Genomic DNA, 27,823 nt, shown 5'->3' with positions numbered 1-27,823 from the left:
CCTTCCAGGCCATGACAGAAGAAGCCATAGGAGAGGATTTTTTTTTTTTTTTTTTTGAGTCCCAAAAGTGTGGAGATGACAGCAGCAGCAGAATAACCTTGCTACAGTAAGGCTGAGCACTCAAGAGCCAAGTCATAAGTTCAAAATGCTGAGAGTTCTCCATGGGTATTGGACCCTGACTGAGAAGGTTGCGATAAAGAGGGAGCTTGAGCTTCCTGACCTGCTGAAGACGGACGAGATCCGCATACCACGGACGATGAGGCTTGTCCGGAGAGCCAGGAGCCCTAGGCCAGGATACATTGCTATCCAGTGGATGACCCGACCAACCAGAGGTCACGGAGGGAACACATAAAGGAACTCGTGAGCTGGCCAGAGTGGAACCAAGGCAACTAGTCCAAAGTTTCCGTGCTCTGTACTTCAACTGAAGAAGCGCCTGACTTTCGAGTTCTCTGCTAAAGCCATCAAGTCCATCTGGGGCACTTAGCACTGCATGATCAAACAGAACCCTCTGCGAGATAGAGACCATTCTCCCGGGTCCAGGACCTGTCGACTAGAAAGACTGCTTGAATGCTGTTGACTCTAAAGTTAAAAGGGGACAGATTCTGTACAAACGTAAGGAAGTTCTTCTTCTCCCAGAGTGGTGGAAAACTAGAATGCTCTTCCAGAGGCTGTTATAGAGGAAAACACCCTCCAGGGATTCAAGACAAAGTTAGATAAGTTCCTGCTGAACCGGAATGTATACAGGTAGGGCTGGTCTCAGGGCACTGGTCTTTGACCTAACAGCCGCCGCGAGAGAGGACTGCAGGACACAATGGACCACTGGTCTGACCCAGCAGCGGCAATTAAGTTCTTATGACTCCAGCCACATGCACCTCAGAGAGAGACAGAAGATGTAACTGTGCTCAGCGAAACAGCTTGTGGGCTGCCTGTCCCAAAGAAGCATTACTTGAGCCCCCTTGACGAGGCACATACACCAATGCTGAGGCACTATCTGAGAAGACTCGCATCTCTTTCCCTTCCAGAGTGGGCTGCAGAGTGAGAAGTGCAAACTAAATAGTCCAACGCTCCAGACTATTGATTGACCAGCTCCTCTGATGAAGAGTCCATGGCCCCTAAATGTAGCACCCTAAACACCCCAGCTTCACAGGCTTGCAGCCAGCACAAGAGTGACTCTCTCCGAGATCTTTAGAGGCTAGCCCTGGTGGAGAGCCTCCCTGGAAGTCACCAGTACAGACTGCTGTGAGTTGGTGCAATCCAGGGGAGCAGCATCTGAAGGAGATGATGCTTTGGAGACCACTGAGAGAGGAAGGACTCCTATAGAGGGCACATGTGTGCTATGGCCCAGGAGAGCACATCCAAAGAGACTGCCATGGACCTCAGCACCTGCAAATAAAGCTAGGCTATGGAAACAAGTAGATCCATGAGATCTCTGATCTGTAACGGAAGTTTTTATCTGTGAGGCTGGGAAAAAACACACGTCCCTGCTGGATACCGAGGAGAAGGCCCAGATATTCCTGGGGCAGTGATGGTGTCAACTAGCTCCTCTTGATGGTGACAATCCATCCCCAGCAGTATAGCAGAGAGACTACTATCTACTGCTCATTCAGACAAGGTGTAGCCTAGAACAACCAGTTGGCCAAGTAAGGAAGGACCTGGACACCCTGCCTGTGAAGAAAAGCTGCTACAACAGCCTGCACCTTTAGAGAGCGTGGGAAGCTGTTGCGAGCCCAAAGAACTGTCAACCAGAAATGCTGTGCAGAACATGGAAACACAGGAACCTGTAATGCTCCCGGAAGAATGGAATATGGAGGGAAGCCTCCATGAGAACCCAAGATGCTAGAAACTCCCCAGGAGAGACAGCAGCTATAACTGTGCACACGGTTTCCATCCAGTAATAAGGAATCTGCAGGAAGCGAGTGACCAATGTGAAATCCAGAATGGGTCTCTAGTCTTCTGAGCCATGCATAGGCACAAGGAAGTATAGAGTATCCGCTGAAGCCCAATCTGTACAGGGTAATGAGGACCTATGACTCCAGCTCCAGGCAATTTGCAGGAGAGCCCAGAAACAAATCTGGATGTAGAAAAAAGGAAGCTATCGTGAGCCCCTCCCGAATGACGGGGAGAGGGACCTTGGGGTGATAGTGTCCGAAGATCTAAAGGCGAAAAAACAGTGTGACAAGGCAGTGGCTGCTGCCAGAAGGATTCTGGGCTGTATAAAGAGAGGCGTAGTCAGTAGAAGGAAGAAGGTGTTGATGCCCCTGTACAGGTCATTGGTGAGGCCCCACTTGGAGTATTGTGTTCAGTTTTGGAGACTGTATCTGGCGAAAGACGTAAGAAGACTTGAGGCGGTCCAGAGGAGGGCGACGAAAATGATAGGAGGCTTGCGCCAGAAGACGTATGAGGAGAGACTGGAAGCCCTGAATATGTATACCCTAGAGGAAAGGAGAGACAGGGGAGATATGATTCAGATGTTCAAATACTTAAAGGGTATTAACGTAGAACAAAATCTTTTCCAGAGAAAGGAAAATGGTAAAACCAGAGGACATAATTTGAGGTTGAGGGGTGGTAGATTCAGGGGCAATGTTAGGAAATTCTACTTTACGGAGAGGGTAGTGGATGCCTGGAATGCGCTCCCGAGAGAGGTGGTGGAGAGTAAAACTGTGACTGAGTTCAAAGAAGCGTGGGATGAACACAGAAGATTTAGAATCAGAAAATAATATTAAATATTGAACTAAGGCCAGTTACTGGGCAGACTTGCACGGTCTGTGTCTGTGTATGGCCGTTTGGTGGAGGATGGGCAGGGGAGGGCTTCAATGGCTGGGAGGGTGTAGATGGGCTGGAGTAAGTCTTAACAGATTTCGGCAGGTGGAACCCAAGCATAGTACCGGGTAAAGCTTTGGATTCTTGCCCAGAAATAGCTAAGAAGAAGAAAAAAAAAAAAAAAATTTTTAAATTGAATCAGGTTGGGGAGACTAGATGGACCATTCGGGTCTTTATCTGCCGTCATCTACTATGTTACTATGTTACTATGATGTCCCGCACCCAGGGATCTGATGTGCAAGTCCACTCTCGAGAAAACTGAGAGAGTTGACTCCTGATAGGAAGAAGCTGTGTCTGACGTCCGGTGCCACTGGGGATTCTTAGGGGCAGCAACAGCCAGAGACCCGAGTGCCTGTGGACATCTATAAGTGCAAGTATCGTAAAGAAGACAGTATCCCTGGGAGGAAGAGCTTGAGGAACCCTGTCAAAATCTGCAGGAGGGATGAAAATTACTATGGTCCCTTCTCAAAATCCAACAAGACTTGTGTACAGGGAGACTTAGAGCAACGATCTGCCACAGCGGTCATGAGGTCATCTGGACCTGTTCCAAAGAAGCTGACCCTGAAAAGAAAGTCCGCTCAAAGTGGCCTTGGAGGCAGCACCACCAGCCCTGGAGGATCCAATGGAGGTGAAGCCCAAACAAAGCTCCTTTCCCCCTCCCCCAGCTTGCTGGGGCACACGGTAGACAGTTGCAGAGCTGGTGCCCATCCAGCACAAACGAGGCACTTATTCAACAGATTAGGGTCCGAGGAGCCATCCCAAATGAGTTTTAAGCAAATCGAGGGGTATTGAGGCAGAAATAAAACTTAGAAAAAGAGATAATTTAAAATCCCAGGTGGCCACCAGCAGTGAATTCACACTAAAAACAGCAGAAATAAGCACTTTTTGAAAATAAAAAAAATAGCGGTTTGAGGAGGTGGGAGACCTGAACCCTACCTTCAGATTCTGCTAAAAATGCATTTTGTAGCTGTGCACAGACCATCCCTGAAGCTCCCATAGAATATAATGGAGGTTTACTCAGTCTGAAGCATTTTTCTCAGTGCAGTGAATGGAGGAAAAAAATTTTCTGCTTCAGCACAGCTCCAGAATAACCAAACTTGATCTTTGGACTGCTAATGATTTCTATTGAATGTCCTGATTTTGGGCCTTCCCTAGTCCTTCCCAAAAATGCCCTCTTGCTATTTGGACATATGGCAGTGTTGGACATCCAAATCCTGTCTTTGCAAAATTGGGATTTGAACGTTCAAGCACATGGCTATCCATTTTAGCATTTTGGGATGTCTATATGATTTTGAAAATAAGTGCCGTGGAGGGGCATAATAAAAGAAAACGTCTAAGTTCCAGAGCACCACGACGTATATCCTTACAACACATTCCCAACCCAAAACTTGCTCACATCCCAAACGCTGAAACAAGACCTTTTAGGCAGAGGAGCCAGTCCTTTGCCTAAAAGCAGGATTTTTTAACCAGCATCTGTCAAACACCGATTACAGAATCCTGGAACTGTCTGTCTCCTCCCCTCCACCCAAACGATCACGGCAAGAGAAGATGCCCAGTCCCTCCTGCCGCGATCCCATGCGACTCCCCCCAAAATTTTCCCCGGCAGGAGGGTGCCCAATCCCTCCTGCTGGACAACCCCCCAAACCCTCTTCATCTCACCCCCTGAGCCCCACCTAACCTTAGTAGATGGCCAGCTGGACGGGTCATCCCTCCATCTGGCCCACTTTCCTCTAGCCGGACTGCCCCTTCCCGGTGTATTGTGGTATGCACCGGGGAGGGGCCTAGGGCCTGATTGGCCCAGGCACCTAAGGCCCAACCTATAGGCGAGGCCTTAGGCACCCGGGACAACCGGAATTGGCCCAGTTGCCTAATGCCCCTTCTATGGGTGGGGCCTTAGGTACCTGGGCCAATCAGGCCCTAGGACCCTCCCCGGTGGATCCCAAAATGCACTGGGAAGAGGCAGGCCTGCCAGTCATCTATTAAGGTTAGAGGGGGGGAGTCCAGGGGTTGGGGGGGGGGTCTAAGTCAAAACATATAAGTTCTATCTGGCAACCTGTCAGTTTTTTTTGGTTATGGCTGCCAGACGATTAAGTCTAGACCGGCCTACCTCCCGCCCTATCCACTCCTCCAAAAATGCCCCTTTTCACTCTGGAAAGGCAGTGAAAAGGCCTAAGCTGGTTTTAGATATGTCTAAAACCAGTTTTGCTTATCGGAGCTGGTATTAGACATAACTGAGGACCGCAAAGCCAAGGCCCTGCTTCTTTAGCTTCCAGCTGGCTTAGGGCTCTCTCTGACCAGGGGGTAGTTGCCCTAGTTGTACTATTCCTGTCATTTGTGACTGCAGTATTCTGTTAGCATGATTTTTCTGTGTAGCATTCTTTAATAATTTGGCTTATTAAGTTTTCTCAATAGTGGAGGGGATATTTGTGAAGGAAAGGGGACACAGGGATTTTGTTGATCCTAGTTGTGTATTTGTGTTTATAAAATGACAATTGTAGAGAATATTGTTTATTTCTATACTTTAATTAAATAAGTTCAGTATAAAATCATAACTACCTGTATTTTTTGTTCCATAAGACGCACCTCACCATAAGACGTACCCCAGATTTAGAGAAGGAAAACAAGAAAAAAAACCATTCTGAACCAAATTGTATACTAATATATACCCGACACCTTTAAATTGTCCCAGCCCCCCCCCCAATCAATCAGTCATCACTTTTACATACCCCCCAGCACCTTTAAATTCCGTCCCAGCCCCCCCATCAATCAATCATCACTTTTACATACCTTCAGCACCTTTAAATTCTGTCCCAGCACCCCGGCAGTACCTTTAAATTGTGGAGGTCGGTGGACGGCTGCCTGCTGATTGTTGAGGCCCATAACGCACATGTACGCTAATTTCTGGGCCTGCAACACTTCCTAATTGTGCCAGTAACTGGTGCTTCACTGGACAGCTGCCTGATTACCAGCATGTTGGGGCCAGTGGCACACAAGCATGCTGCTGCATGAGCACGTGCCACTTCTGAATGGCTGCCTCAGTTCACGTGAGGAACTTGCGAGAACTGAGACAGCAATTCAGAAGAGGCGTGCGCCTATGCAGCAGCGCACTTGTGTGCCGCTGGCCCCGACATGCTGGTAAACAGCAGACAGCTGTCCAGCAAAGCACCAGCGACAATTAGGAAGTGTCGCAGACCCAGGCATTAGCATGCTTGTATGCTGCAGGCCATGACAATCAGCAGGCAGCCGTCCACCGACCTCCACAATTTAAAGGTACCGCCCGGTGTGTGTGGTATATTCGCTTCATAAAACGCACCCTTATTCCCAGACGCCCAACCCTGCCTAACTGGCCTGATCTCTAACTGACGCCCATGTCACAGGCGCCAGTTAGAAAATCACACCTGATCCCTTTCCATCAGCTGCTGCAATCAGTTGAGTGGATGCAACAGAACCCCCGAATAGAGAATGACGTGGGGAAAAATTTGTCCCCATCCCCACCAGATCAGTCCCCATCCCCGCAAGCTTCAAATACTCTATTTTTCGCTCCATAAGACACACTTTTTTCAGCGAAAAATAGAGTATTTGAAGCTTGCGGGGATGGGGACTGATCTGGTGGGGATGGGGACAAATTTTTCCCCACGTCATTCTCTATTCGGGGGTTCTGTTGCATCCACTCAACTGATTGCAGCAGCTGATGGAAAGGGATCAGGTGTGATTTTCTAACTGGCGCCTGTGACATGGGCGTCAGTTAGAGATCAGGCCAGTTAGGCAGGGTTGGGCGTCTGTCCCTTAGGGTGGACGCGATTCTGTATAGGACGCAAGTGTACGATTCTTAGCTGCAGAAACAGGCGTCCTATACAGAATTTCCCCCAAAATTTCTAATTAGAAAATGAATGGTATAAAATGAAGATGATGGATCGTGGGGGGTTGGACAGGAGGGAAAGTGAGATGGGACAGGAAGATGGTGGAGGATAAAGGACAGGGAGATGCCAGACCATGAGGAAGAGAGGGGCTGGTGATGCTGGGTTACAAAAATGGGGGAAATTGTGGAATCATGTAGGGGATTGATGGGTAGCAAGATGAATGAGAGGCAGATACTAACTACAGAGGTGTAGATGAAAGATATAATAATAATAATAACAGTTTATATACCGCAATACCGTGAAGTTCTATGCGGTTTACAAAAGATTAAGCGAGGTACAAATTGATTGAACTTAAAAGGGGAGGAAGAAAGAGAGTTGGTGGGAGGAGGACGGAAGTGACGTCATCTCGCTAATGGCTGAGTGAAACAGGAGCTCCGTCGGGCTTCTGTGCATTATAGCGCTTGGCGCTTCCAAAGTGCGCTTTTCTGCCACGATTTTCGCCTGCACAGGCTCCCCTTTATATGGCCACTCGAAAGCGCCTGGAAAAATTTAAATTCTTCGGCGATCCGCCGGAGAAATCGGCTCCGGAGGCGGCGGGCAGCAAGGGGGAGAGAGAGAAAAAAAAAATGGCGACCGGACCAGCGACTCAATCGGAGTCAGAAGATGAGGGTATCCCCGATCAGAGAGGGGAGGTCGGTGATGCGCCCCAGAAGTCCATGACGGACTGGTTTAAGGAGATCAAAGCAGATATTAATGGGGTGCGGAGTGACGTGCGAGCGGCGATAGCGGAACTGCGAGCAGAGGTCGGCGAGCTGGGAGCCCGAGTTTCAGCGACGGAAGACCACATGGCTACCCTAAATACGGCGGTGACATCTACTACTGAAGATTCGGCTCGCCTGTCCTCTGAACTGCGGGACCTCCAAACTCAAGTTGAAGATCTGGAAAATCGGTCTAGGCGCTGCAATCTGCGCTTTAAGGGCATCCCTGAAATGGAGGAGTACAGGGATTGCAAGGCGGTGGTACGGGACTTCTGTGAGCATTTGTTGAGAGCTGATGGAGCTGACCTGCCTGATAATATAATTCTGGTGCGGGCCCACCGCAGTCTGGGAGCCGCCCGAGCTCAGAACACGCGTGATATCATTGCTTGCTTTGGAGAGTTCACATTGAAGGAACGGATCTTGCTGGCTGGCCAACGACAGGCTACACTCCGGTGGAAGGATATGGCAGTGGGTGTATTCCAGGATCTAGCGTGGTCTACATTGCAGAAGCGCAGGGCATTCAAAGATGTCACCTCTGCCCTGCGCACTGGGGGCCATAAATACCGCTGGCTTTTCCCCTTTGGGATGTGGCTGACTGTTAATGGGGCATCTCGGAGGGTGAGCACAGTGTCGGAAGCCTGGGCGGATGCGAGCTGTGGGACTTCGCAAGTGGAAGATCGGCCCCCTGCTGTAGCATCTACATCAACACAGGGTGCCTCATGGAGCACGGCATTGCGTTCCGGGAAGAAACCAGCGAAACCTCAATCCTGACAGAGTTTGGATACTGCCTTACTTTTGCAGGGAGGGAGTTGATCCCTTGGCTTTCGTGGAGCCTGCATACATATGATCGGTGGTGTTGGAGGATTTTGGGGGCTTCCTGCGCTCCCAACGTTGTGTGACTTTCTCTAACACACTGTATTTTATTCCAGGAAGTGTTGTTGGGTTGTATTGGTTCATAATTGTTTGATGTTGGGAGAAAGGGGGGGTATTTGGCTGGGTTGAAAGGGGTTTGGTGAGTGTGGGGAATGCTTGAGACTTGAATGTAGTTGGGGGGGGGAAGGGTGGCATTTGGAATATAAGTGTGTGGTTTTACACTTTGGTGGTTTCAATGCTTCTGAGAGTGGGATACATGCCTTTGGGAGGGATTGCACTTTCTGCCAGCTGGCGAATCCTAACCTACAGGGTTCGATGCAGCGTAGGGGTGGGGGGGAGGGGGTGGGGTTGGGGGGGTTCAGGTGGGAGGGAGGATGGGGAGGGTAGAGGAGACGCTGTTTACTGTAGGTTTGTGGAATGTTAATGGACTTAATAGTCCTGGGAAGCGTAGTATTGTGACTAAGGAAATGATTCGCATGCAATGGAATGTTTGTCTACTTCAGGAAACACATTTGAGGCCTCGAGATGTGGCGGTTTTAAATTCACGCTATTATGATCAGGTTTGGACCCACCAGGGGTCGACCCCAGGGAAGAGGGTGGGGGGTTTGGCCATATTGGTACGAAAGGGCTTGGGGTTGGTGGTTGATCATGTATATCGGGATGGTGCAGGGAGCTGTTTGGCTCTCGTGGCTACGTTGCAGGGTCGCACAATCACCCTTATCAATTTGTATGGCCCCAATAAGGGTCAAGCCAGTTATTTTGGGTCTATCAAAGAAGAACTGGTTGGTTTTGCGAAAGGGTCTATGTATCTTGGTGGGGATTTTAATGTTACATCTGATGTTACTTTGGATCATTCTGGGGGTGGGACTAGGTCTCCGTCAAGGGCTGCTAGACGGGCTTTACTATCCTTATTTTCTTCTCTGGGTTTGGTGGACAGCTGGAGGTTGTTGCATCCTACACAACGCACTTATACCCACCACTCACATGCACATAAATCGTACGCACGCATAGACGAGTTGTGGGTCCATCGCAATTCATGGGGAGAGATTCGCCAGGCGGAACTTGGAACTATTCAAATTTCTGATCACGCGCCTGTGTGGGTAACTAGTGTGGGGTATTGGACAGGGGAGGGAGGCCGTTTCTGGAGACTTAATGAATCTCTATTGAAAGATCCAGCTGTGGTCCGGGAGGTGTATGAGACTGTGGACCAATACCTTCAGATTAATGATAATGCTACGGTTACTGATGCGACATTGTGGGATGCTCTGAAGGTGGTAATACAGGGTATCTTTATCAAATGGGGTGCTCGTCGTAAGCGCCTCCGGGCTCAGCGCTCCCTGATGTTTCAGGAACAATTGGAACGGTTGGGGAGGCTGCACCAGAGACACCAGGACCCCTTAATATATGAACAATTAGTTAAGGCACGGGCGGAGCTCTCCCTACTGCAGATGGAGGAATATAAGTTTTTGAGGACACGTTTCCGGCAATCGGTCTATGAATATAATAATACACCTGGATCTCGCTTGGCTCGGTTGATTAAGCTGAAGCAGACGAGAGCGGCTATTACACAGATACGGGATGCAGGAGGGACGGTGCATCGGACTGACTCAGCTATTAGATCAGTTTTCCTTAATTTTTATTCTGATTTGTATAGACCCTCACAGGGGCGAGATCCAGCTGCTATTGAGAGATACCTTTCGCAGTTGCGGCTTCCTCGACTTTCGGATGCGGATAGGGAATTGCTTAATGAGCCTATTGAGTTAGGGGAAGTCTTGGGAGTCATTGCTGATTTGAAGTTAGGGAAATCGCCGTGCCTGGATGGCTATACTAATCAGTTTTATAAACTTTTTTGAGAGGTTCTTGCTCCGTTGTTGGTTCGGGTTGCAAATGGGGTAAGGGATAGCTCTCCATTGCCCTCCACTATGGGGGAGGCTGGGATTTCGGTCCTGCTTAAACCGAACAAAGATCTGATGGGGTGCGGGTCCTACCGGCCGATTTCGTTACTGAATACTGATGCAAAAATTCTTGCTAAAGTGTTGGCTCTTCGGTTGGGAAGGGTACTGCCGTCTTTGGTACATTTGGATCAATCTGGTTTTGTTCAAAATAGACAGGTGTGTGATAATATTAGACGCACATTACACCTTATGTGGGCTGCTCAGCGGACATCTGCTAAAGTAGCTTTTCTGACGATCGATGCCGAGAAGGCTTTCGATCAGGTTGATTGGAACTTTTTATGGCAGGTGATGTCGAAGATGGGGTTGGGAGTTTTCTTTTTGACATGGGTGCAGGCCTTTTATGCAGCTCCAAGGGCTACTGTGTGTATTAATGGGATTTATAGCGACTTTTTTTCCATTGCGAGAGGTACTCGACAGGGGTGCCCTTTATCTCCTCTGTTGTTTGCCCTTTCTATGGAACCTCTGGCCATTCGTATTCGGGAACATGGTGACTTAATGGGGGTACGAGTGGGAGATATTGAACATCGTATAGCACTCTTTGCCGATGATGTGTTATTGTATGTCTGGGACCCGGAGGACTCGTTACCAATTTTAGTTGATCTCTTTTTAGAATATGGGCAGCTTTCGGGGTTCACGGTAAACATGGATAAATCTGAATTGTTGAATGTAACCCTGGGGGTGGAGGATCAATGTCGTTTGGCTGTCCGGTTTCCTTTTCGCTGGGCTCCTGGGGTTATTCGCTATCTGGGAATCCGTTTACCAACCAATCTATCTCAATTGTATACAGCTAACTATGCTAGAATTATTCAACAAATTCGGACTGATATTCAACGCTGGAACGGGTTTTGGTTGTCTTGGTGGGGTCGCATAGCAGTTTTGAAAATGAATGTCCTACCCCGTTTGCTCTTTCTCTTTCAAACGTTGCCGGTCGCAGTCCCACATTTGGTGTTGAAGCAACTACATGCTTTGTTTTTTCGCTTTATTTGGCAGGGGAAATCTCCTCGTATTTCCAGAGCTGCTTTGTGGGCAGCCAGGGATAGAGGGGGGCGCGCGGTACCTAATTTATTGTGGTACTACCGGGCTGCACAGCTGCGGCTCTTATTGGATTGGGAGATCACTGATTTTAAGTTGGCGGTGCGTATTGAACAACATTTTGCGGGACGCCCATGTTTGAAATGCTGGCTTTGGTCCTCCTCTATTGATCTTGGGCGATTGGCGGTCCCAGGAAATCCGTTTTTGGAACATCTTCTGAAAGTGTGGGGTGTTACTAAACGGCGTTGGGGGGCTGGGGTAGGCCCCTCGATTCTTGGTGCGGTGCGAGATGAGCCTATGTTCCCAGCGGGTGGGGAGAGCTCTGTGTTTGTGCGGTGGGAACGGTTGGGGTTATCTACCTTTCGAGATGTGCTTCAGAAGGGGGTCCTGGTGTCTTTTGAAACCTTCCAGATTAGTGCTGATTTACCCAGGGGAGATTTTTTGGCTTATTCTCAGATATGTAATTTCCTTCACTCTCAGAAGTGGGATAGGGACCCATTCAATCTCTCGACCCCTTTGCTCACTTGTGGGTCACTCTTCGGAACTTACCTAAACCCATTTCTGTTCTTTACCAATATATTCGGGGCTCCTTTTCCTTTCCGGCTCTCTATCAGCAGGCTTGGGAGGTGGACTTGCACTGTACTTTTTCTGTTGAGGAGTGGTTTAGAATTCATATCGAAGTGGGAAAAGCCTCTTCTTGTGCACTTATTAAGTAAAATGCCTATAAAGTAGCCATGCGCTAGTATTACACACCTGCCTGTCTCCATCGTATGTTTCCTACGGTATCTGCCTTATGTTGGAGATGTGGAGTGGATAGGGGGACCTTTTTACATATATGGTGGGATTGTCCAGTTTTGAAGCCCTTTTGGAGGACTGTTGTGGGATGTTTATCACACTTGTTACAGATTTCCTTGCCTTTTTCTCCACAGGGATGTCTATTAGGCCTTTATAATGTTAGTCTATATTCTTGGCAGACTAAGCTCCGACGTTGGGGTTTGGCGGCAGCAAAATGTTTGATTGCTGCTCATTGGAAACAGGGACTGGCACCTACTCATTTGGATTGGACTTTGAAGCTTCAGTTTATTTTTCATATGGAATTATCTATTGCAAAGCGACATGGGTACTATTATACTTACACCAGGACTTGGACAAGAATATTAGAAAAAATCGAATCTTTACATTGAGCTTCTTTCTGAGGGGGGAGGGATTGTGTACAGGGGGACTTCCCTGAAGAAACCACAGGGAGTCCCTCTCTGAGGGTTATGGAGTTGGTAGGGTGGGGGGGGGGTATTGTGGAGTTCTGATTGATGATAAATATTGGGGGCTGATTGGTCTTGTTGGGAGCAACTTCTACTGTTTGTACTGCTGGGGGAGCGTTTTGTGAATTGGGAGCTTTTTTATATGCTTGCTTTCCCATCTGTTGATGTCCCTGACATTTATATTCTGGTTTGTATATTTTCATAAAAAACTATTTTCAATAAACATTTATTGATTAAAAAAAAAAAGAGAGTTGGTGGGACAGGAAATCCATTTTTGAGGATAGAGAAATTAAACTAAACTAAACTAAACCTTAAGTTTATATACTGCGTCATCTCCACGGAAGTGGAGCTCGACACGGTTTACAGGAATTAAAAACAAAGAAAGGAACTCCAATGGAAGGAAGAAGGGCTTGGTAAACAGGAAGGAAAGAGGGGACTTAGAATAATGGAGAGGGAGGGGGAAGTTACATTTTGGAGAAAAGCCAGGTTTTCAGATGTTTTCTGAAGTGTTGGAGGGAGGTCGAACTCCGAAGATGGGCAGTAAAGCTGTTCCACAGCTCGGTGATCTTGAAGAGGAGGGATGTTCCAAGTTTTCCTGTATGGGAAATGCCATTTAGAGATGGGAAGGATAGTTTGAATTTCTGAGTGGATCTGGAGGAGTGAGTACTCGAGAGCCAGGATAGTGGGAAGAGGGGAGGAAGGATGCCGTGAAGAGATTTGAAGGTAAGACAGACGCATTTGTAGTGAATCCTGAGGGTGACTGGGAGCCAGTGAAGCATAGACAGAAGCGGGGAGACATGGTCGAATTTGCCTTTTGTGAAGATTAGTTTAGCTGCGGTATTCTGAATCCGCTGGAGTCTGAGAAGACTTTTCTTTGTTAGGCTTAGGTAGATGGAGTTGCAGTAATCAAGTCTGGATAGAATGATGGATTGGACAAGGACAGCGAAATGTTGTTGGTGGAAGCAGGATCTGACTTTTCTTAGCATATGAAGATTGAAAAAGCATTTTTTTACTAGGGAGTTGATGTGGTCGTTAAAGGACAATGTAGAGTCAATGATGATTCCCAGAACTTTGCTAGAGTGCTCAAGCTGCAGATTGGTGCCAGAGGAAAGTGGGATGTGGGAGGGTAGCTGATCCAATTTCAGGCCGAGCCAAAGTAGTTTTGTTTTGGTCTCATTTAGTTTCATTTGAACAGTGAGAGCCCAGGATTGGAGATTTGTTATACAAGATGAGATGTTATCAGAGAGGTTGGTGAGGTTAGAGTCGGTCTCGAGAAGGACAAGGATGTCATCGGCGTAGGTGTAAAGTGTTTCCGAGGTGGATAGTTGGAGGAGTTTCAGGGAGGACATATAAACATTGAAAAGAATCGGGGATAGAGGTGAACCCTGAGGGACTCCGCAGATCAGTTTCCAAGGGGAGGATGAGGTACCATTCATGTTAACGAGGTAGGAGTGGGAACGTAAGAATTTTGAGAACCAATCTAAGACTGTGGAATTTATGCCAGTTTCAGAAAGTTGGAGGATTAGTATGTCATGGTGGACAATGTCGAAAGCTGCGGAGAGGTCGAATTTGAAGAAGGAGAGCGAACTTGTTGCAGGAGTGAAGTTGTTGGACCTTTGAAATTAAAGAGGCTAAGAGGGATTCAGTGCTGTAGTTGGGTCTGAATCCATGTTGGTAGGATAGGAGAATGGAGAATCTCTCAAGATAGGATGAGAGTTGGGTGGCTATGAAGGACTCCAGCATTTTGGTCAGGAGAGGGATGTTAGCTATTGGGCGATAGCTGGAAGGAGTGGAGGGGTCCAGATCAGCTTTTTTCAAAAGAGGGGATAGGGAAATATGTCCCATTTCTGTAGTAAATAGGCCTGCGAGCAGGGCGGAATTTAAAAGTTTGGTGGAGATGAGATGGCCTGTGCTGGAATGTTCTCGTATAAGTAGGAGGGGAAAGGATCCAAGGTACAGTTGCAGGATTTTAACTTGAGGCAGAGTTTAGAGACCTGGGAGTCGGAAACGAGCTCGAAGGCGGTCCAGGATCTATCAGCTGGGATGTGGTTGGCCTCGGTTAGATTAGGGTTGGAGGTAGTGAGCACCAGAGAGTTGTAGGCGGGTGTTGGGGGGAAGGAGCATCGTAAGGTAGTCACTTTCTCATTGAATAATTTTGCTAGATCATTAGCAGATGGAGAAGAGGGGAGTGAGGAGGAATCATGTTTAGTGGATATGGAACGCCAAATGTTGAACAATGTGTTACTTTGGTTATTGGATCTGGAGATTTTGTTGCCGTAGTAGTTCTTCCTTGATTTTTTTAATTCAGTGTTGTAGAACTTAATAAAAGCCCTCCAGGACTGTCTGTCAGTGGGGGATTTTGATTTTTTCCATTGTCATTCCAGTGTTCGACTTTTCTGCTTTAGTTGTCTGTGATAGGGAAGGTACCAGGGGGCCTTGCGGGAGTAGGAGACAGTTTTTGTGGTTAGAGGAGCAAGGGAGTGGTAGGTGGTCTCAGAGAGGGTGATCCAATTGTGCCAGTTGGATTCAGGGTTTAAAGGGTTGGGGATGGTGGGAATTAGGTTGAGGAATTTGGCCCAGAACAAATCGCTCGCAATTTTTTTCGGAAGGTAATAGGATTGGGGGAACGAGGGGGGGGTTCGAGGTGGGACATGAAAATGGAGAGGCAGAAAACCCCTAGGAAGTGGTCGGACCAAGGGACGGGGTCCCAGCGAGTATTGTCGATCGAAGTTTTGTATTCGGTGAGGTCGATGAAGCTGATGATGTCTAACGCATGCCCCTTTTCATGGGTTGGGGAGGGAGCCGGGAGGGGGGAAGCCTAAAGAGGTGAGGAAGTTGTTGAGATCAATTGCATCCTTGTTGGTGATATCGTTTATGTGAAGATTAATATCCCCAATGATTAGTAATCTTTGAAATTTGAGGAAGGCGTTTGTAATGGTCTCAAGGACGGGTCAGAGGATTTGTTCCAGGGGGATGAAGGTGGGCGATATAAAAGCAGGATACCTAGTGGGTGCGGGTGGAGCTCGTTGTTGACAGAGGCTAGCATGTATTCTAGGGAAGCATGGCTACCCTTTTCAAGAAGCTGGACGTCGAAGAATGATTTATGGAGGAGTGCCAGACCACCTCCTTTTCGGTTAATTCTGGGGGAGAAGAGGCCTTGGTAACCGTAAGAACAGAGTTCGTTTTGAGAGAATATGTTGTCTTTTGCGATCCAAGTTTCAGTGATGAATAAGAATCCGGGGTTGAGATCTTCAAGAAGATCCTTCAAAATTTGGGTTTTGTTGCATGCGGATCTGGCGTTGCAGTATAGAGATGGGACTGGGGTGAGAGAGTCTGAGGAGTGGTTGGGAGGGTTGGCAGGGGGAATGGGCTTTAAGGAGGCGTGATTGATTCTTCGGGGGTTTTTTTTGGAGGGGAGACTTCTGGTGCGCAAAAGCGTGTGGATTTTGGCACCAGGGTAGATAGGACTGACAGTGATGGGGTTCAGTAAGTTAGGGGGGGGGAGGGTTCAGGCAGAAGGAGATATTGGAGGATGAGCAGATAAGGAGAAGAAGGATCCATAGGTGTGGCATCATGGTGGGGGTTTGGAGGACCTTGGAGGGGTGGGAGGCGAGAATAGCGGAAGGCTTGGAGTTGAGGAGAGCAGGACGATTGGGCAGGACTAAAACAGTTGGATAGAATCTGGTGAATCTAGTAATTAGGCAAGGGCTTAAACAGTTGAGAAGAATCTGGAGATCCTTAGCAGGGGATAGACAGTTGAATAAAATCTGGGGATCTTTAGCAAACTGAAACAGTATGTAGAATCAATTGAGTGGCAGAGCAAAAACAGTTGAATAGAATCTGGTGATCTTTGGCAAATTTAAACAATGAATAGAATCAGGAGAGCCTTAGCCGGGCTTGAGTAGGGATTGTTGACTAAGTTAGGATGGAACTTGACAGTTATAAAAAAACTTGACAGTAATAAAGACAAAGTTGAGCCGCAGGAGGCCTCGGGTGGCGGAGCTGGACTCCCACGCGACCCGAGGTTCTCTCTCTGCAGCTGAGGGTCGATCTCGCGTTGGGGCAGCTCCCGGTATCGATGGAGCTGCCCTGAAGAGTAGCGCTGGAGAGACTTGGTTGCAGGGGGTTACGGGAGGCGGAGCTGGACTCCCACGCGTCCCGAAGCTTCTTCCCTGCAGCCGGAGGGTCGGGCTGTGTTGGGGCAGCTCCGGAATCAGTGGAGCTGCCCTGAGGAGAGCAACAAAAACAAAAGTTGAGCCGCAGGAGGCCTCGGGTGGTGGAGCTGGACTCCCACGCGGCCCGAGGTTCTCTCTCTGCAGCTGAGGGTCGATTTCACGTTGGGGCAGCTCCCGGTATCGATGGGGTTGCCCTGAAGAGTAGCGCTGGAGAGACTTGGTTGCAGGGGGTTTCGGGAGGCGGAGCTGGACTCCCACGCATCCCGAAGCTTCTTCCCTGCAGCCGGAGGGTCGGGCTGTGTTGGGGCAGCTCTGGAATCAGTGGAGCTGCCCTGAGGAGAGCAACAAAAACAAAAGTTGAGCCGCAGGAGGCCTCGGGTGGCAGAGCTGGACTCCCACGTGGCCCGAGGTTCTCTCTCTGCAGCTGAGGGTCGATCTCGCGTTGGGGCAGCTCCCGGTATCGATGTGATATGGTGATCAATATCGAGGGGGAAGGAGAAGAGGGTCAGTTGTCTAGATATTTTAGGAACAGGTGTGTTTTTGTACGTTTCCTGAAAACCTCATAAGTGGTGGACGAAAGCAATTGTTCTAGGTCCTTACCCCATAGCGCTGCTTGATGTGAGAGAAGGTGTTCGTGGTGCGGATCGTCGGACTCGATGGACCATGGGTCTGATCCGGAGATGGCAGTTCTTATGTGTTTTTTGTTTGCAACCTCTAACTGGGGGGGAAACGAAGTTGGAGTGTGAGCTCTTGTGTCTGTTGGCTGAGAAGGATAAAAGGTCGGTTATGTATTTAGGGGCAAGTCCGCATAGTGCTTTGAAGCAGAAGCAGGCGAACTTAAACTTTACGCGTGCCTCCATCGGTAGCCAGTGCAGCTGCTGGTAGTAGGGTGACACGTGATTGAACTTTTTTAGCCCAAAGATCAGTCTGACCGCTGCGTTTTGCATTACTTGTAAACGTCGCATATTTTTTGGGGAAATTGCCAAATAGGCGATGTTACAGTAGTCAAGTAGACACAGTATGAGGGATTGAACCAGGGTTCTGAAAGCCGACGTATCGAAGTAGGCTCTAATGGATCTGAGCTTCCAGAGAGTGAAGAAACCCTTTTTGATTAAGGAGTCCACCTGGTCTTTCATGGTTAGGCGTTGATCCAGAATTACACCTAGTATCTTTATGGTGGGCTGGATAGGGTAACTAAGATACATAGTGGTATTTTGGTGTTAATCGGGTGTGGTGAGGCAATGAAGAATTTCGTTTTTTCTGAGTTAAGTTTGAGCTTGAAGTCTGTCATCCATTGCTCCATTACGTTTATGGCTTCTGAAGCTTTGGGAATCGTTTCCGAGATGGAGTTAGCAAATGGGATGATAAGGGAATAGGAGGTTGGGGAAGGCATGAGATGGGAAATGGGGGAGCTAGAGCATGAGAAAGGGAGATGGAAAGTTGGTAAGTAGCTTAAAAGGAAGAACAAGGGTGAAATTTGAGTGGACAGAGAGGCAGAAAACTAAAAAAGGGCAGGATGAGCTAAAAAAAAAAAAAAAAAAAAAGATCAGTAGTGAGGGAATAAAACAAAACAAGAGAGAGGAGAAAAGACATGGACAACAACCACTGGAAAGGGAATTATCAGAAGACACAGGAAAGCAGAAGAGAGACAATGGGATCAACATGATGTTAAAATAAAATGTCCAGACAACAAAGGTAGAAAAAAAGCATTTTATTTTAAACAAATTACCTGGATATGTTAGCTTTGGGATATATGCATCACAGATATTTGTGTTGTATTCAGTGGCTTGCCAGACTGCTGACGGGGGGTAAGGGGTGGGCATGAGCCCAAAGTGGGTAGGTACTAAATTTTCTTCCTGCCTTGCCTCCTACCAAAGCCCTGGCCGCTGAAGACCTCTTTTTCCAGTCTAGCAGCCAGAACTCTTCAACCTCTGCAGATGGTGGCAGCTCAGGGACACTGCGCTAGCTACACAGAGCTTGGAGATTTCTAGCTGCCGGATCAGTGGAGGTGGTCTTCAACTGGTAGGGTTTTGGGATCCCCACCAGTCACAGCAAGGGAAGTGGCTAATTTTTGGTGGACCTAGGACCTGTGTGTTTAGTACTGAAATAATTGCACATCTGTTTTTATTTATCCAGTGTTGTAATACTTGCTGAATTTAATTTCTTGGCAATCCCAGTTCAATTTCTATTTGTGATCCCTTGTTCTGAATTTGGTAAAGGTCTGTCTGTGTTTTGTGTGTAAATAAGTCATTTAAAGTTGTTTTATTTGGGGATATCAGGGGGAGAGTGCAGAGAGGGGATTAGGGGCCCCTCCTTAAATTCTGTCCTTGTCCCCAATATGTCTAAAACCGGCTCTAATTAGAATAGGACAGATCACAGCTGATATTCAGCCAGGACCTGCAAAAACTCTAGACTAGTACCTGAGGATCAGCCCTCGATATTCCATGCCGTTGGCCAAACATGGCCCAACCTTGCATACCTGAGGCTGTCTACCCATGGCGGTTAGCATTAAAAAAACAAACAAACAAAAAATCCTCAACATGAATGTATTAACCAAGCCCAATCACTGGCAATGGCGCTCTAATAATGAGAGGTGATCAAAGAGCCCGAGAATGAGAACTTTCTCAAATGAATGAAAGAGCTTAAAAAGTATAAAGGTGAGACAGGCATCAAGGAGTGTGACACATTCAAAATGAATCAGCATCTCTGACATTTCATAAACCATAACAATTATTAAGTTCTCCCCCTCCCCAATCGCAATAACCCACTGTCCTTCATGGGGAAAAAGCCGAAACGACCAATGCTTAACTTGCATCTTAAATTATAACTAGTGTTCTGAATGAGGCTGGACAATTCTTGAGTTTCCAGTCGGGATTATAACAAAAATGAAATAATCGCCAGCCTAAAGCTCTCTTGGACACAAACCCAGCTCTATCACTTCCGGAGCAAACTTTATCTATAAGGAGATGCGTCACTGTACAAGCTATCGCGAGAACAACAAACATTAAACGTCATCAGAAACCCCCCCCCACACACACACACACACAACCTCCCCCCTCCCAAATAAAAAAAATCGTAAAGTTGTAGAACAGCATCGAATGCATTCCGTTTGGTCACGTGACTTAAGAAAGGGGCGGAAAATCAGCTCCTTGCTTTAGAGCAGGACAGCGCTTGGCTTTGGTTTCCACAGTGACAGCAGAACACGGAAGTGACGCGATGCAACGTTGCTACTCCGTTTCCGCTTTCCCAGAGTGGGAGGGTATAACTTGGGGCTGCGGGATGGAGATTTTGGTGGACGCAGGTGAGGAGCAACGCGGAGACTCTGAGGAGAGTCTTGAGCCCAGTAGAGAGGAAGCACAAGAGGAGGAGGAGGAAGAAGAAGAGGAGGAAGAGGAGCGTGGTTCTGAGTCTGCGGCTTATGTGCTGTACAGGTACCGGCGCCAAATTTTAATATATACCGATTCGATGTTCGTCTCTTAGCTGCTCCGAACGTGGAGAAACTTAACAGAACAGAGAGAACGTTATGCGCGTGTGTTAATATACAGTTATTATCCGTGCTATAGAAATAGTGCCGAAGCACGTGTGCGTAGCTGAATTCGTTCGTCCTGTCTCTTTTTCACAGCTAGGTGTTTGCTTTGCAAAATGATGACGGACCTCTCAAAAGTTTTATAGCCAGTTTTGGCACTTTTAGTCTCGCCAAAATGGTTTAAGCTCTTCGTGAAATTACCGTTTCCATTTTAATAAAAATCCCCAGAGCAGATATATGGCCTTAGCTGACAAAGCACTGCCAAGCTTACTGACTATAAAACTTTTAATTGACAGATCCTCACATTTCTTTTTCAGCAGAAATAAAGGAGCCATAATCTATGCCGAGACTAAAAGTGCCAAAACTTTACAATTTCATAAGCTAAGAAAGTAGCCTGAGAGACTATGAATCTAGGTTCAAGACCAGGTTGAGCAAACAAAATTAAAATTTTCTGCCCTAGCTCTGTAAACCTTATCTTTGGTTAAAGTTTTACATCATGGATCCTCCCATTTATTCCCATCAGAAGTGAAGCATTCTGGATCTCTGCTGAGAGCATAAGAATTGCCACTGCTGGGTTAACCCAGTAGTTCATCGTGCCCAGCAATCTGCTCATGTGTGGCCCTTAAGTCAAAGAATGGTACCTTAACTAAAATTGGCTTTACCTGCATACGTTTTGGTTCAGCAGGAACTTGTTTAACTTTGTCTTGAATCCCTGGAGGGTGTTGTCCCCTATAATAGCCTCCGGAAGAGCATTCCAGTTTTCTACCACTCTTTGGGTGAAGAAGAACTTCCTTACATTTGTATGGAATCTATCCCCTTTTAGCTTCAGAGAGTGCCCTCTTGTTCTCTCTGCCTTGGAGAGGGTGAACAACCTGTCTTTATCTACTAAGTCTATTCTCTTAAGTATCTTGAATGTTTCGATCATGTCCCCTCTCTTTTCAAGGGAGAATTTCTCCAGCCCCTTAAACATTTTAGTCGCTCTTCTCTGGACCCTTTCGAGTAGTACTATGGCCTTTATGTATGGCGACCAGTGCTGGATGCAATATTCTAGGTGAGGGCGTACTATGGCCTGGTACAGTGGTATGATAACCTTCTCTGATCTGTTTTTTTATCCCCTTCTTAATCATTCCTAGCATTCTGTTTGCCCTTTTCACTGCTGCCGCCGCCGCACATTGCGGGGCCGGCTTCATCGACTTGTCAACCAGTACTCCCAAGTCTCTTTCCTGGGGGGTGTCTCTGAGTACTGCACCAGACATCCTGCTACCGACATGCATCACCTTACACTTATCCATGTTAAACTTCATTTGCCATGTCGCAGGCCATTTCTTGAGCATGTTTGTCACATTTCAGGTCTTCGCAACGCTTCTGCGTCTTCACTACTCTGAATAACTTTGTCATGTTTGCAAATTTAATCACCTCACTTGTCGTACCAATTTCCAGATCATTTATAAATATGTTAAAGAGCACGGGTTCAAGCACCGAACCCTGCGGCATTCCATTCGTGACGCTTTTCCAGTCAGAGTATCGTCCATTTACCCCCACTTTCTGTTTTCTATCCGCCAGCCATTTTTTAATCACCCTCGATTCCATGGCTTGCAATTTTTCAAAGTAGTCGTTCATGCGGAACCTTGTCGAACGCCTTCTGAAAATCCAGATATACAATGTCGACCAGGTCACCCTTGTCTGTCTGCCTACTCCCTCGAAGAAGTGCAGCAAGTTCTTCAAGCAATATCTTCCTTTGCTGAAGCCGTGCTAGCTGGTCCTCGTCTTATCTTTTTGCTTCCCTATCATCTGTACCTCCCTCCCTCCCTATGACTAGAGAATGACACGGTGACAAAATTTATCACCGTTCCCGTCCCCGTGGATAACTGCGGGAAATAATCCCATGTCATTTTCTAGTGTCTATTTCAACCTCGGTCCTTCTATGCCAGCATTCTTCAAAGCAAAGCTTGCGGGTCAGTGGTTGTGGCCATTCATACTCTGATTCTTCCCTCTTTCCTTAAAGAATGGCATGAAGATGGTTTCCTGCGGTTATCTGCGGGGACGGTGATGAATTTTGTCACCGTGTCATTCTCTATACTATGACCAAAAATTCTCCTTTCTTCCATTCCCTGTGTACACGACCATCTCTTTCCCTCTCACTGACACACCCACACCCTATTCTCCCATTCTATTACCTCCCTCACCTCGGCATCTCTTTCCCTCCCTTCCTCCATCCTCTCTCCCAAGTTCATGCCTTTTGTGTCCAAAAATGCACTTCCTCCCCCCACTTTCTGTGTCCCACGTTTGCCTCCCATGATCACGTCTAGATAACAGCAGGGGTTGGAGGCAGCTTGAGCTGAGAGACTCGTTGTCTTTTCCTGCCACACGTAGCTGACCGGAAGTCTCCCCCCAACGTTAGAGCTGTCTTGAGAGATCCAGGCATCTCTCCCACCCCCTCTACTGCCACATCCAACATTTCTCCCTAGATCATGTGCAGCATTTTTCACCACTGCTCACTAGCCCCATGCCAATTTCTCCTTTTATTGCTCCTCTCCAGCACAATGCCACATTTTTCCTTCCGTCGCTGTCAACATTTTTTCCCCTTGCATCCCCTTCAGTCTGCCCTCTCCATCACCATATCCAACATTCTACCTCTCATCCTTCTATTCCCCATGCATCTCTACTTCACTCCTCTCTATGCCTAATTTTCCTTTCCCCTATGTGCACCATCTCTTATTCGCACACACATTCCCATCAATTCTCCCTTTCTATTCCCTCCCTCTATCCTAAGTTAGTACCCCATGTGTCGAGTTCTTGCCTCTCCCTCCCCCCTCCGAAGTCAACCATCCACAGAAACTGCAGGCGCTGCTGGGGTTACCTGCCTGTCCCCCGCTGAAGCTGCGCCGCCACTGGGGATGCCTTCCTGCTGCACCACCCCTGAAGCTGACCCTGCCAACAAGCTGGAACCGACAGGCTCCATCAGTAGCATCCATCAGCAACTCTGATGGGCCACGGCAGTGTGTGCAGCGACTCGCAAGCCTTTCCCCGACATCAATTCTGACATTGGAGAGAAAGTTCTGGGCCAGCCAGGCAGTGATTGGCTGGCCCAGAACCTTCTCTCCGATGTCAGACTTGACAGGGGGTGGGGGGGAGGCTTGTGAGCGGGCAGCTGCTGGCCTGTTGCTGCTGATGGAGCGTGTCGGCTCCGGCTTGGTGGCAGGGTCGAGGGTGGTGCAGCGGGCAGGCAGACAGAGAAAGATCCACGGCGATGGCTTCAACAAGGGGCAGGCAGGGATCCCTGGTGGCGGCCAGGCCTCGCACTCCCATCAGGCGGCCCGCGTACCACATTTTGCGAAGCACTGTTCTACCTTAATTTCCTGTCAATACCTGAATGTTGATTGGCTCAGTCTCTAACATGAAAATCAGGGAAACCCCCCCCCCCCCCAAAACCTTTCTCTGAGCCAAGTGGTCCCTGGAGTCTAGCAGACCCTTTGGCCCTAGGCTAAAAAATTCTTGGTAGACCAGTGGACATTCTCTCCTCCCCCCCCCCCCTCCCCACTAAGCTAAAAAACAAACCCTGGTTATCCAAGTGGGTCAGGCAGTCTTTCTTTATATAGGCCCAGGGTGCATAAGGCAGGAGCAGGGGCTGGATGCCACCATTTTGAAGATCAGGCATCTGTCCAGCCTCCTCAGAATAGGAGTGTGGCCAGGAGGCCAATGTTGAGCTGGGGTCCCAGCCATTGGACCACAAGGGATTCTTTTTTAGCTTGGTGAGGAGGGGCCTATTGCATATGCATACAGCTCTTGTGGGCATGCCCCAAGAGGTTCAGATCCCTTTAGTGACCAATGCTCAATACTAACAGCATGCAAAGCTGGTTTTTCTCCAGTAGAAACGTAGGAATGCTGGAGTTTTTGCATCTACCCCCTAGTCAGCATTGATTTGTGTATCCTTCTGTTCTCTCAAGAACTAGGGGCTCCTTTTACAAAACTGTGGTTGAGGTTTCTACCACAGGCCTACGAGGTAAATGCTCTAAAGCAGGGGTGTCCAACCTTTTGGCTTCCCTGGGCTGCATTGGCTGAAAAAAATGTTTCTGGGGCCTCACAAACATGCAAACACTGCTGCAAGACAGAGGAGGGAGCCGGCAAGACGGTTAACACCCAGGGGCAGCAGAGGAAAACACCGAATCGCCCTCACCAGGGCCGCACAAAATACTTCACAGGGCCGCAGGTTGGACACCCCCGCTCTAAAGCTTATAAGAATTTTATGAGCATCGGAGCATTTACCTTGCTGGCCTTCAGTGGAAACCTCTACTGCAGCTTTGTAGAAGCCAGTGTAGTAATGTTTGTTTTTTTTGCATGATTTAGAGGTTGAACTTTTTAAAATATTTTTGGAACAACAAAAGCAATGGTTGAATGAAATGTTCTATCTGCAGGGATAGAAAAGAATGGACTGATATTGATCCAGTACCTCAAGATGATGGACCAAACCCTGTAGTTCAAATAATTTACAGTGAAAAATGTAAGTACAGGTATTAAAAATAATGTTCTTACATCCCACTTTTAGACAATCTGTATAGGGAGTTTACTTCCATTGCTTGCTATGCGGAAGGAGTACATTGTCTCCTCTAAAAGTATTTCTTCAGGACTGCTGTTTGACTGACAGACACTTAACACTAAGGGTTCAAACACATCTTGGAGATAAGGATTCCTGACACAGGAGACAAACATGAGTTTGTATTACTGTTGACTTCAGTGTAATACAAAATATACTGCTTTCTCCAGAATTTGACTAGTAGTATTTCAAGTCTGTCACTGTCGAACAATTCTCAGGGATACTTTCCTATATCAACTCTGGCCAAGTCTTCAGAATAACCGTGCACAGCATTGCCACTGAGCTGGCTGCAGTAAAACTGCTTGCAATACAGTGCAAGAGCAATAGTGTCTTTAAGCTAATCCTGCCTTTGTGAAAGGGAATGGGGAGTTGTATACTACCTTTTTTTTGTCACTTTGGCATTTCAAAGCTGATGTTCAAAGTGGTGGGCACTGGAGAATTAAGTGACTTGCCCAGGGTCACAAGGAGCAGAACTGGGATTTGATCTTGCAACCTCTGGGTGCAGAGGAAGCAGCTCAACCAGGGAGTCGCAGCCCTTCCTCCTTTGGGTATAATTTTGCTTCCTTTTTGGCTATCTTTTATGTTTAAATGATTTTTTATTATTCCAGTAGTAAGAAGCAAATACAAACAGTAGTACCAGTCAGGAAATAACATTTTCAACAATATAATAAGTTCCCCTCCCATCTCCCCCCCTCCCCAAGAATCCATGGCCAGTCCAATAGCTGAGAATGGGAATAAAATCTTAAAGATTCAAAAGTCTACTGCGAGCACGCAGTGTGAGGTCCTGCCAGAAGTGCTCCCACACCTGACAAAATTTGCGACCCGGGCCGAGAGTCAAGTCTCCCACCATGCGTCTCTCCAGTGTTGCATGCACTATCATTAGGGATCTTCATTGTGCATATGATGGGGGATCACGTGAGAGCCAGTTGGTGAGGATGGCTTTTTTCCCCATCAAAAGGGCTCTGGAGATAAATGCTGACATTCCCCTGGGTTTGGGCGAGGCTATATTATAAAATCCAAATAACGCCCTTGGTTGCGGAAGCCATCGCCTTCCCCAAAGCGATGTGGTATATAGGCCAAGATGTCTCCAGAACTGTTGGATTGCGGGGCAGGCCCAAAACATGTGACTCAAAGATGTGTGAGCCTGATTGCATTTCGGGCAAGAATGCGACACAGTAATCCCCATCCGGGCTGCACGTTCCAGTGGAATGTGAAGTCTAAGAACAATTTTCAATTGCATTTCCCAGTGAGTAATATTGGGTGACACCTTCTGAATGTTCTTCAGGACCCGTTGTAACTGTTGAGCAGTCAACTGGCAATGCAAGTCCTCAGCCCACGCTGTCGCTAATATAACCAGATTCGTACTTGGTTGGCAATCCCGGATCCCCACAATATGAAATCGTAGAGGAATCCTCTGTTGGGCTGAAAGGCTGAAGAGTTCCGAAAGCGCCTCCCTGCAGACTTCAGTAAGGGCAGCCACTGGGAGGGACTGAACATAGTGACGGATCTGGTAATAGGTGAAGAGATCATTAACCTGTAGGTCAAAAGTTCGTTGCAGCTCGGCAAATGTGGCCAGGCTCCCCTCCTCCGAAAACAGGTGAAAAAGATATTGTAGATCTTGTGCTTGCCACCTAAGAAAGGTGGCATTTTGCATGCCCGGCTGGAAAGCTCCATTGCCCTGTATAGGCAAATATAAAGACACCCTAAAAGACAATTTGGCTGTTTTACAGACCCATCTCCATGTCCTTCTGGCCAGCGTAAAAATGGGGTAGTGAGACACCAAAGGACGCATCCTCAAATCCGCCACATGTAGAAAATAGCTCACATGGAACGGAGCCAGCAAAGATAACTCCAGTGGTGTAGCAGAAAAATCAGATATTCCTCTAAACCAATCATTAATATGTCTTATCTGACAAGCCATAGCATACCAACATACATTTAATAAACCATAGCCCCCCCCTATCCCTGGGCAGACACATCCGTAGCAAGGGCATACGTGGTCGCTTACCACCCCATAGAAAACACTGTAGCTCTTTCGTTAAACGAATGTTATGAGCATGGGACAGCAGCAGAGGTAAAACCTGAAAGCGATATAACCATTTGGGAAAGAGCGCCATATTAAAAAGGGCTACCCGGCCCGCCACCGATAAGGGAAAAGTGGACCAATTCTGTAGATGTTGTGAGGTGTTTTGGAGCAATGGGGTAATATTGCTGGTGTACAGGGTCGTAAGGTCTCGGGGGATTTGTACCCCCAAATAGCAAATTGAAGTCTGAGTTTGGCTATCTTTTAAACACCTACCCTCTACGTCAATTGGAACTGGGATTCTTCTGCCATGAGTGCATTCAGAACTATGGTAGGGCATCTTTTTGAGGGGGATGGGGCATGGAGGACTATTTTAGGAGGACTGGTAACTCATAGCAGTTAGGAACATAAGAATAACCTTACTGGGTCAGACCAATGGTCCATCAAGCCCAGTAGCCCATTCTCATGGTGGCCAATCCAGATTATTAGTACCTGGCCAAAACCCAAGGAGTAGTAATATTCCATGCTACCGATACAGGGTAAGCAGTGGCTTCCCCTGTGTATTTCTCAATAACAGACTATGAACTTTTCCTCCAGGGAACTTGTCTAAACCTTTCTTAAAATCAGCTACGCTATCTACTCTTACCACATCCTCTGTCAATGCGTTCCAGAGCTTAACTATTCTCTGTGTGAAAAAAATTTCCTCCAGTTGGTTTTAAAAGTATTTCCCTGTAACTTCGAGGTTGGTTTGCAGCATTCCCTAGTGTTTTATAGAGTGCTGGTAGCTCTTCACTAATATGTTGAAACCTTGCCACAGTTTTCTGTGCTTCGGCTGATCTAAGTATCAGAGTATTGATTTGCATATAGAAGTTCAGTTAACTAAAGTAAGAGTACTAGAGATGTCTGCAGTGAGTAGAAACTTTCCAGCCTTACAATTTAGAAATAGGA

General features: G+C 47.5%; 1 protein-coding gene across 1 annotated transcript in view; it reads left to right on the top strand.

Moving 5' to 3' along the window:
* Window positions 1–19,939: 19,939 nt before the first annotated feature.
* FNTA (farnesyltransferase, CAAX box, alpha) overlaps window positions 19,940–27,823 on the top strand; it is a 97,016-nt gene continuing 89,132 nt past the window's right edge. Inside the window, exons 1-2 of the mRNA XM_033915481.1 lie at window positions 19,940–20,163; window positions 24,674–24,759. Coding sequence (XP_033771372.1) covers window positions 19,949–20,163; window positions 24,674–24,759 — 301 coding nt within the window. The 5' untranslated portion in view covers window positions 19,940–19,948. The remainder of the gene's footprint in view (window positions 20,164–24,673; window positions 24,760–27,823) is intronic.

The sequence above is a fragment of the Geotrypetes seraphini genome, chromosome 1 (assembly GCF_902459505.1).
Source record: "Geotrypetes seraphini chromosome 1, aGeoSer1.1, whole genome shotgun sequence".
NCBI classification, from domain to species: domain Eukaryota; kingdom Metazoa; phylum Chordata; class Amphibia; order Gymnophiona; family Dermophiidae; genus Geotrypetes; species Geotrypetes seraphini.
Note: the sequence above shows the minus strand (reverse complement) of the source record. Positions and strands in the feature narration are given on the sequence as shown.